We start from the raw sequence: 11,521 nt of genomic DNA, 5'->3' as shown, positions 1-11,521 counted from the left end.
GGGGGTCACACTCGATAATCTACTCAGGTCCCTTCTGACCCTAGAAACTATGAAACTATAAACAGGCAACAGACAGCTGCCTCCAGCCAGTAAATCTGTTGAGGTTGAAGGAGGGGGGGGGGAAAGAAGAGACATGGAGGAGGAAGGGATTGGGGCAAGCTGCCCAGCCAGGACAGAGAGCCACAGGGTGCAGGTGCACCAGCACTGGGAGCAGGGGTTCAGTCCTGCTGCCACTTGCCCAGCTGGGGCAGTGGAGGGGAGCAAGAGAGATGCGGGTGCAGCTCACTCCAGGCAGAAGGGGGCAAGTGGCAGCAGAGCACAGCCCCTGCTCCCAGAACTGCTGCACCCGCATCCCTTTCTCCATACTGGCTGGCAAGCAGCGACAGGGCAGAGCCCCCACTCCCAATGCCAATGCCTGGGAGCAAGGGCTACGCCCTGCTGCTGCCCGGAGTGAGCCGCACCTGTATCATGCTACCCCTTCCTGTCTCACACATTGGCTGGGCAAGCAGCAGCAGGGCATAACCCTAGCAGCTCCTCCCACCGAGGCAGAAATAGGCGCAGCCAGAGTCGTCACAGAAGAAGCCCCCATGGTTGTCTTGTCCTACCCGGCCCCATCCCCCACCCAGTCCAGCCTAGTCCTGGCACTATAAAAAAAAAAGCTCCATACTCACCAGCTGTGCAGCAGCCATCAAGGCCTCTAAAGGCTTGTGGAACAGCCCCCTGCACAGCATGAGGAATCACTTCCCCACTTTGGCCCCTGTGCAGCCGCTGCCGCAATGGGTGGGTGCAGCACAGCTCAGCAGGGCGTTGCGCACCATCTGGGAGCTGGAGTGGCTCTACCAGTCAGGCGGAGCCCAGCACCGCTCAGCTCCAGCTCCCAGAAAACATGGAGCAGTGATAGCTGCCATGTGGGTGCTAGGCAGAGGGGTGGGGGGGGCAGCAATCCCTACTGCCCCACACTGTGCAGGGGGGCTCTGCCACAAGTGCCCAGAGGCTCCCAATCACCACTGCTGCAGCCGGTGAGTATGGGTTTTTTTCTTTTGTTTTTACAGTGCTGAGACTGGCTGGGGATGGTTCCCCACACTTTTTCCACAGGGAACCAGCCAATTACATGATTTCACGGAAATTGAGTATTTGGTAGGTCTTTGATTATTTTTTAAAGCAGTGCAACAGAAGGACTTTTTAATAGTTCTGTTTTAGGGTCCAGCTCAGATATAAGGGGTCATGATTATGAACATCCATTTTCTGTAGTACCTACAATTTTAGAGTCATCTGCTGGTAAAATCACCTGTAACATAAGTCATCTTTCATTACTAAGCAAAAGAGAATGAGTTTGTAATGAGGACCAGAAGATTCCAGCAAGACTCCTTAAATGAAACAACTGCTTAGTTCATTTAGGCAACCATTTCTCCCTTTCATTTTGTTCAGTTCATTGACAAAATCCAATTATTAAAAAATAAGTTCCACTCTACCAGGCAGAAAAGATTGCTAGAAATTAACAGTGTGCAAAAACACATTGATGGGAAATTCATTAATCTGCGTTTTCATGAGTGCAGCAACATGCACAATGACTCAATAATACGTGCTTGTGTGCCAACAGAAGATTAATACCTGTACCATACAAGAGCATTTGATATATTTGAAAATGTTCATAACTCTCAATGTTCAGAAGAAGTCAAAGCAGAGGTTGAAAAAACCTGAGCATTCTGGTGCCAAGTGCACAGCTTTGTTACAAATGTTGCACATGCAGCATAGAGGACAAGTCTAGGAAACAATGAAGGGAATCTGAAGCTTGCAGGGTTCCAGTGCTCATTTGATTTGTCTTCTAGGCACAGATGCAAGTAATTCCAAGAATAAAAAGGAACATACTGAAATGGCAAAATACTCTGACAACTACTTTGATTCAGCTGCACTGAGAAGAGCATGATAAAAATAATTTTTCCTCATAGAAGTACAAAGGCATTCCAGTTTTTGACTGTTCTGAGCTATTTATTTAGAACTGGCTCCTTTTGATGGCAATTTGTGTAGAAAATAGTGACAAAATAGATGGAACCATCACAGCCAAAGAGTAAACATCACGCTAAAGAGAAACATGGAAGATAAATACATTGAGTTCTGTGTCAATAGCTTTAGACAAGTTACATTCAGCAATTTTACAACTATCTTATACTACTGCAATTTAGGAAGAACTCCAAGAGACACTGAAGAGCACTCTGGGAAATTAAATTACAGACAGAAGACCAGCAAAAGAATCAAATACTTATTCCATCTGATTTTCTTGCCCATCTTTCCAACCTAATATACCAAGGTAGATGCTTAACTGCTGAGGAAGAAGATACTGCTATGGCATGGGTATTTAATAATTGACCTCCAAGCATGCTAACCAAAATAAATTTCAGGTCTGGAGGCAAACCATTCAAGCAGTTGAGATTTGCTGATAACATGCTGAAGAAGAAAATCACACCACTAACTTGGTAGAAGTTATTAGTAAGCACCTAAAAACAGTTTGCTGAAATGTTCAGCTAGATTTTGACAACTGTCACCTTTTCTTCATTGACAAAAAAAAACAAAAACAAACCCTACTCTTAGGTTGGACTGATTTATGCAAAAATGAGAAGCTGAGTAGAATCTGAAAGAGCAAAAAGACTCACCTTTCTCTTTGAGTCTATGACTTCTATGGCAATCCCTTGCAGTCACAGGCGATTGTAAAAAATAATGCAAAGGGAGGATGAGATCCACTCATTTTAAGACTTTGAAGGCTAGCCTAATAACTTCAGAGACTCATTTTCAGAAGATTTATGCTTCAGTGAAAGTGACTGGAATTCTACCCATTTGAAATTCACAGCCAGTCAGTTTAACTCACTTACTGCAGTTAATCCTTCTTCAGGTGGTCATTTAGATTTTTTTTATAATAAAAAATATATACACACACAAAAAAATAAGGTTGGTTTGTCAGATGTAAAACACATAAAATGTCTCTATTTAATTAAATTTCAGTTAACATACTAAAACTATTTGACAAATCACAAGTAAACAGATACCTTGAAAATAAGCTATACACCTATCATTCACCATTTCCTAACACACCAGAAATTCAAAACTACTAAAAAATGAAGATAGTAAACTATACAATAAGTATATAATTATAGTGTATCCCCCTAGGTAGCATAAAAAGTACTAAGTGAAATGCAAAGGTTCTTCTTAGTTGTGAATTTATATGTTTTAACATTTATATCAATACTGCATTTTTTTTCTTATTAAATAACCAATTTAAATTGCCACTTTCTGTCAAGGAATTCATCTTGGTGATTTAAGTGAACTTGATTTAATTTTAAAGCAATCAATCCAGGTGTGAACTAAATTGATTTTCAGGGCGTAGGAGGAAATATAACAATCCAACCTCTGATTTTAGCTGGCTGCTGCTTACATTAAAATTACAGGTTTCGCTAGCTTGAATTCATAGCTAATAATAAATATTACTTCATTGATATTTTTATATTGGCATTTGCATTGAAGAATGAATTATTGATTCCATTCATTCTATTAAACAGAAAATCTGTGGCTGTTACCTGCAGTCTTAGTTTGCAGAAAGAAAAATAACAATAGACCTGGTGTCTGCAAGTTTCAGCATCCTGTTTATGCTTGCCTGAGTTTTTTCCTACTGGCAATAACATTATAGAATTCTTCCAGGCTGGTACGAAATTCCTGGGTAAATGAAGCTTATTATACCTGCTCCTGTAGCATACAAGTTTTCCTGGCTACTGATTTGTTAATCAGTCCCCAGCCAATAAAGCAATGCCTTCAAGAAATAGCAAAGGAGAAGCCTAGAAGAAAGTCCCTCTCCTCATGTGGGACTTACAGCAGATTAACATCTTGCTGTACTACTGGTACTTGAATAAGGGTTAAGATCATTACTAGTAAAGAGACCCTGCATCTTTGATACTGACTCCTCCTACCTGCAGGGCAGCCCAGAAAACTTTGGACAATTGTTTGAAATCAATTTTATAGGTACGACTTACAATTCTGTCTGTGAACTACTTTTGATCAGGTAAACATGCAGAGATGAAATGAAAAGCATAATGAGCACCAATTTAGAATCTCGCTGTGGTGCCAAAGGTAAAATAAAAGATGCCTTTCTTTCTTCCTTCCTTTCCATTGCCAAAAAATGTACTGCATCTTTAACCATCTTCCACCTCAGAGACCTCTTTGGGTAATGGCCCAGACCCAATGAGAGAAGGAAATTTGCAAGAAATGCACAGAAGACTTCACACAAGTCAAACATGTACCTTCCAGAATGACAGCTGAAACAAGACAGAGAAAGGATGAGCTGAATAAATATTTAAATAAATAAAATCACAGACCAATATGAGCTGAGAGACCTATGCATATTGTGAGAGAGTGCTTACGCTAAGCAAGGCCTAGCATTAAAAAAAATGCACTAAAACTCCCAGAATGCTTCAAGGAGGTTGAGGAGTCAGTGATTGACATTCTGGTAATCACTTTCTGACCCTTAGATGAAAATACTGAACTTCTGACCTTTGAACAATGATAAAAATAGCAGACATGCCGCTTACATTGTTAAGAATAGGAAACCGCATGGCTAAACCGCAATGACGAAAAAACAGCCGCATATAATGTCAGCTTTGACATTTTAACCCTGCAAAACCCAGCAAAACTTATAGATGAATAATGTATTTAGGTTATAGAAAATTAGCATAAGAAATATAAAGGTCATTAAGGATTAACATAAGAAGTGTAATGATTATAATACAAAGCGTATCACCTGATATTATAATATAGATAAGTTAACTAAATAACCAATAGAAGTAAGAATTAGAAATGCGTATGTATAAGTGTTATCATATATAACTAATAGTAAAGTTATGTTAGATGCCTCACTTCCACCGTGGGGACAGTTTTGTATCTTTTGCCTAAAAAAAGATACGGACTCCTTTTAAATGAGCTGTTGACCAGTTCTGAGACTACTGAATCAGGCAGCCGCACCTAGCCTCCGGGTTAGAGAGCAAGGGCTTGATTTGGGAACCTCGTGAACCAACAGACCTCCTTTAGTTTATGACTTTGTGAAACAATAAAAATTTTAAATTGAACAGGTCTGAGCCTGTGATTAATTCAGTCCTATATAATTCGGCATCAAGCTCACACACATCTTCCTAAATGGTCCTTCAGATATACGCACAAGATACATCTCACATCTGGAAACTCCACACACAATCAGGAAACCATTAAAATCAATCCCTCTTGAATTTGCTTCACCTCAAATTTCAAAGCTTATAGTTATACTAATATTCCTATACAATTAAGTTCACCTCTCCTTAGTTCTCTTCTTACTATTCAAATACCAAAAGCGTTTTACTACCAGCACCTGCTTCCAGATATTTACTGGGATTACTAGCTGCTAAAAATCAATTGCCCTGAAGATGCATGAGAAAAGGAAAAGAAAACATCTAAAAATATTTTAATCAAGAAATATTTTTAAAGTAAATTTTAAAAATATTATTTTTAAATTTAAAAACTATTTTGAAGATTAGAAAGAATAAACTATATCCCAATCAGTCCCAAAATTTGACTGACCCTTAAACATGGGATTATTCAAGGAGTTATACAATGTTAAGAGCAGTTTCAGAACCCAAGGAGATATATAATTTTAATCAAAGTCAGGCATCTAACTCCTTCAATTCCTTGAAAAACCCCAGACATCTGATCCTAATCTGGTTGCACTAAACAAGGAAACAGTCAAAATGATGGTCATAGAAGGTACAAATATGCTCAAAATCAATTGTTTTACTTCACTGAAACTTGTTTTCCTCCTTTTTCACATGCCTTTGTTAATCATAGAACCACAGAAAATTCAGGTTGGAAGTGGCCTCAGGAAGTCATCTAGTTCAACCCCCTGTTCAAAGCAGGACCAGCCTCAACTAGATCATCCCTGCCAAGGCTTTTTCCAGCTGGGTCTTAAAAATCTTCAAAGATGGACAGTCCACAACCTCCCTGGGTAAACTGTTCCAGTGTTTTATTACCTTTCTAGTGAGAACATTCTTCCCAGTATCTACCCTAACTTCAAACTTCACTTGCTGCAGCTGGAGCCCATTGCTTCTTGTTCATTTATCTCCATCCTCCTTGGAACCCCCACTTTAGGTAGTTGAATACCATTAAATTCCCCTCCATTCTCTCTTTTCCAGACTACATAAGCCTAGTTCCATCAGACTCTCCACCGTAAATCAGGTGCCCCAGCTCTCACCATTTTCATCGCCCTCTGCTAGACTCTCCAATTCATCTACATCTCTGCTGTGGTGGGGGCCCAAAACTGAATACAGTACTCCAGATGGGGCCTCACCAGTGCTGAACAGAGGGGAATAATCACTTCCCTCAACCTGGTAGTAACACTCCTACTCATGCAGCCCAATATGCCATTAGGTAATATCTTACAGTCCATTAAGCCTTCATGACTCCACTACCACAGCCTGTTTATCCCCACACTCTCTGATCAAGCTTGACAAGTTTTTCCTCTTTCACCAGGCCTACTATTGCCATTAGAAATTTCAGTTTTCTAAGAATCAAAGTATTTTTGATGTCAGGACTTCCTGAGGAAAGAAGAGAATTGCACATGAATGCTGGTCACCCACCTATATTATAGTTTTGGAGATTTAAGTATCTGATGTTTGGGGTTTCTCCACATTAGAGAAGGAATGTGCAACAACATGTTTTAGGGCCAACCTCAAGTAGTCAGATTCCACCCCCCCCCCGCCCCCGCCCATTAGCTAGTCACACTTTCAACAGTAGATGAACCAGTGGAGTTTCTGCTTGTTCAGGTTTTGCTTTCCAATTCTGTATGCACTGCCTACTCAGTTCCTTTTGTAAATCCAGCATTTGAGACAAATGAGTTGTTGTGCTGTATAACAAACTCACAATGAAACATAAAACTAAGGCATTGCTAAATAAATCAGGCTAAACAGAAAGGAGAACAGTCTTCACAAGTCACTGAGAAACCAGTGCCATAAAAGCTACAATGTAAAAGAAACAATAATTAAACCCACTACACATTTGCTGCACTTATGGAGTTTTTCTACTTTGCTAAAGAGTATATTCATCTTGCACTCATGAGCTTTACATGCCACAGCCCAACACACTAAAAAATAACTGTTCGCAGTTATAATGAAGACGTAACTATATTACAAAATTCTGACTGCAAACTGTATGCAGTGTCTCACTACATGAGACATGTATGTTTAGAAAGAATGATTATGGTAAAACTGATCATCACAAAAATCCAGAGTATTCGATATACAAAAATTGTATGATTATGAACAAGTAAGAATTCATAGGAAAATATTTTACATGTACTCATGACCAAGATATAATGCATTTCTGCAAAGTGGTATACAGTACTTGATTTTTCTCTGTCTTGTTGAGCAAATTCTGGGCTGATTTACTATTTGGAACAGCATCAGCACCACTGAGAGTACTCTGATCCAGTAGCATTTTGCAGCTTCTCTAGCTATATATCTCAATGACTATCCAACTCAAGACACTCTATTCCACCTGTCTCTTAGTCAAGGTCTTTTTCAAAACACTTAGTCACTGCAGTGGTTGCCCCACACAAGTTGTATGCAGTGCAAGGCAGCATGGTAAGGGTAATTTAATACTTGCAAAGTACCTAGCCATTACAGTAACCAGTCACAGAAGAGAACTTAAATGAATGTTTCACTCGCTGTGCATGAAGTCTACTAATAGCTAGTTGTATTAAATTAACCCAGACAAAACTATTAGCTTCAGATCTCAGCTGTTTTTGCCATCCCCCATTTCTAAGACTTCTAGAGTTTCTCTCTTAACAGGATGACAGTTATTTCTCTTTTTCATTTAGAAAGCAAACAAACCACAAACACAGATCTTTCTGCAGAAAACACCAAGAGAAATGTTGAGAGGAAACATCCCACACAAGTCAGGCTCTCCAAAAATCAAACTGTGAAGTAGCAGTGGATTGTTGCTATTCCTTTACCAAATTTACCTCTGGCTTTGAGCCCTGAATGGAAACATTTTCCAGTTTTTTCCCCCCTCCAGCCAGGTTTAAAAAAAGAAAAAAAGAGAGAGAGAATTACCCTGGCAAATCCCAGGACTTGGCCCCCAAGGCTGTAGCCAAACTTGTTTCCATCTTTACTGGAAAAGATGAAAAATCGCAACCAGCCAGGAAGTGCCAGGCCCCAAACTAAGGGCTCTGGCTTGCCCCTGCCTGAGCAGCCTCTGGGGCTGCTGAGCCACCCCAACAACCCTCCAGCACACAGGGGTGCCCCAATTCACCACAGACTAGTGTCCTCTGCTGGGTCTCCCCCCACCCACTGGCTTAATTTTTAACCTACACCTCTCACAGCCGTCCCCAGTTGGTCTTTTAGCTGCCTTGAGCCACGGGCAACAGGACCTTGGGGGCCCCCCCATCACCCGGGGGGGTTACAGCTCTGCAAGAGGCCCCACCAGCAAGGGATGGGCTGGCACGTGCGCCCCCACGGGAGCTTCTAGGGGCAAGGTGGGCTTAGACCCCCCATTTCTGCCCCCTGCCTGGAGCAGAGGGCTCTCCACCGTGGTGCCCCAGCCCCAGTCAGGGGACAGCCCGAGCGGAGGGGGGGGGCGGGTACCTGGGCCGCATGGCGGGGCCCGCGCGCGCCCAATGCTGCCGCAGGACCCAGCCGCGGCCCGTCGCCATAGCAACACTGAGCCCTGGATGTTACCCCCCCGCGGAGCTATTGGAGTTAGCGGCACCGTCACGTGACCCGCCAGGAGCATTCCAAGGAGCGGCCTCGTTGTCGCGGGGCGGGGCTTCTGCGCCTCCTGCTCTCGCCCCGCCCGCGCCCAACCCCGCCTCCCCCGCCCTGACGTCATTCAACCTGTGACAGCTTCATAACTTGTGTGACGCCTGCAGGACTAGCACGGCTGGGGCGATGCAGAAGTGTGACACGCTGGGCGTTATTTAGTGACACTTACTGCCTGTTAGCCTTATACCACTGCAGGATAGTTTTTGCTGTGACATGCTAGGCGCAGTGGTATGATGCTAATGTGCAGTAAGATGCTAGTGTCCCTGCACCCAGTGACAAGGAGAGAGAGCTTTTGGGATGAGACCTGCAGCCTGGCTTCGCAGCCTAGAAGTTGTACTACATCAGCCAAAAAAGGGCCCAGGCTGCCTCCCACACTTAGTGCTTTATCCCAGAAGCAAACTCCTTCGTGCTTGGCTTCAGATGACCCTTGATCATCATCACATCCTCTGGTGATGAGCTGTCGCTGATAGCAAAGCCATTAAATTGGTCCTGGATTTGATCCACTCTGGGTGCATCTACTCATGAAACCAATCTGACGCAAAAAAACTCCCAAAAAAACTCTGCAGTTTGCAATGGAGTTTCTTTGTGTCACTTTTACAGGTGCGTCTGACACCACAATATGTTGAGCCACGGTGGACCAGCCCCAGCAGGCGGGGGGTGCCGGGGGTCCGCCTGCCAGCCTGGGGCTGCTCCGACTCAGCTCAACATGCTGTGGAGGGGCTGGCTGGGGTACAAAAGTGCTGCAGTGTAAGGCAACCCTCATGCGCCAGTCAGCCCCAGTCAGAATCTACATTCATGTTGCAGCAGAGTAAATAACTCCATCATAGGATCATACTTGTGTTGGGCAGTACTGTCCTATGGCCGAGTTAATTAGTTTATTTCAGTTGAATAGCACCGCATGTGTAGATGCTACCACTTTACTGTGGAGCTAATCAGTCAGCTCTGCAGCAAACCTCTCATGTAAACGTACCCTGTTTGTGGGAGATCTCGAATGGGAATAATACTATTTGTGTTACTCTTCCTTTTCCAGCATTTCTTAAAAACAATGTTAAATAAATTCTTCCTGTAACTCTTCAGTCTGCCTGTTAAACTCCTCTTCATTTTCCATCCACATGTATTCAGCGGATGCATTGTTATCTTCATGAGCATGACCATTAATAATAATCACATCTTCACTGATGATGCTTGGGCTAGGACTGCTGCCATTTGGATCTTTCATGGCTGCACGTCTGATCTGAAGTAGAAGCATGAATGGCTCTAGATTTTACAAAGCACTCTTGTAGGCTAGTGGCATGAATCTTTCTTTCCATAGAGCTAGGATTTTAAAAAATGGGGGGAGGGTGGTACACCTGGTGAGGGGCAACATGGCATCTAAAACTACAGGTGTTTCTCTCCAGGTAAAAAGAAATTAGACTATTCCTAACAGGCTAGAGGCCTAGGCAGGGCTGTATTATTTAGTGTTAGATTGAAGAAGAAACAAAGAGAATGTCATTGGAAAGAGTTCAAAACTAATCCACAGGGCTATAAGATAGGAGCTGCCTCACCAGGAGCAGGAAACAGGCAGTAGCATAGCATAGCATAGCATAGCACAACCTCTTTGCTTAGTGGGACACCAAGCCTATTCAAAAGAAGGGAAGAATGATATACACATACACATATGGAATGAAGAGTTTAGGAGGGATCAGGTAGATGATAAGGAGCCAGGAAGTCATAGTCATAGAGAAGTAGGCCTGGAAGGGATCTCCAGAGGTCATCCAGTCCCACCCCCTTGCCTTATTCAAGTGACTCACTCAGCGCTGCCTATCGAGAAATGCTGCTGTCACTGCCAGGTAGTTGGTTTTAAACTTTGGGTGGAGCAGAAATCAAAGGGGTGCCTCAAGTCTATCCAAGGGTACCTTGAGTCTAAAAAGGCTGAGATCCACTGGGAAAGGTGCAAATCTACTTTGCCTTCTCATACTGGCTACCTGAGTACAAACTGTGGCTCCAGGATCCCTGAGAATAATAAGTTGTCATATTTAGAGAGAGGGAGTTCTCCAAGGAACTTGATACAAGAAACTTACTCTTCAGCGCTAGCTAAAGGAGCCGTTTTCTGCTGGAAGAATAATTTGCAAGTATTACTATCCATCCTCAAGAAAGAAAAGTCAGAAGCAGCCGCCTAGTCAAAAGACTTCTGTGAATTTAAACTATATGGGAAGTTTGAACTGCCAGAGTTATTCTGCTATTAAGATAATTTGAGACTAAAAAAAGGTCTGACACCTGCTGTTAAATTTCTTATAGGACCCAACTAATAATTAAAATTAAGCCTAAACCATTTAACAGATCTACTTCCAAATTCTCAGAATGTTCCATCTATTCTCAAAGAGCAATTGCTGCCATTTGCATGCATAATAAATACTTTGTCTGCTTTAAGAACAAAACCTAAGTGACAGATCTGTGACTAGCATCTCCAAAATAGCCATTTGGTACCTGCAGCGTTGGGACTGATTCTTCCAACAAAGTAGATTTATTAGCATATGGTTAACTGTTATTTTATAGATCCTTAAATGTATTTTTATACCAACATGTAGTTTGAGAGGCACTTGGTATCAGTGGAACCAAAGAAATCATCTACACCAAGGACTGTCAAACTCATCCAGCCCCACGGGCCAAATGAGGATCCCTGGGGCAGTCTGTGAGCAGACCAGGACCAACTCTGT

At 42.6% G+C, this 11,521-nt stretch overlaps 1 protein-coding gene and 1 pseudogene across 1 annotated transcript in view; both read right to left on the bottom strand.

Moving 5' to 3' along the window:
• FBXO15 (F-box protein 15) overlaps positions 1–8,748 on the bottom strand; it is a 52,911-nt gene extending 44,163 nt beyond the window's left edge. Inside the window, exon 1 of the mRNA XM_019545130.1 lies at positions 8,649–8,748. Within this exon, the coding sequence (XP_019400675.1) occupies positions 8,649–8,716 (68 nt within the window). The 5' untranslated portion in view covers positions 8,717–8,748. The remainder of the gene's footprint in view (positions 1–8,648) is intronic.
• A 452-nt stretch (positions 8,749–9,200) lies between these two features.
• Positions 9,201–10,067, bottom strand: LOC109324758 (annotated as a pseudogene).
• Positions 10,068–11,521: the final 1,454 nt, after the last annotated feature.

Source organism: Crocodylus porosus, unplaced genomic scaffold (assembly GCF_001723895.1).
Source record: "Crocodylus porosus isolate Cpor-Errol unplaced genomic scaffold, CroPor_comp1, whole genome shotgun sequence".
Lineage (NCBI taxonomy): Eukaryota > Metazoa > Chordata > Crocodylia > Crocodylidae > Crocodylus > Crocodylus porosus.
This window is presented reverse-complemented; position numbering and strand designations above follow the sequence as displayed.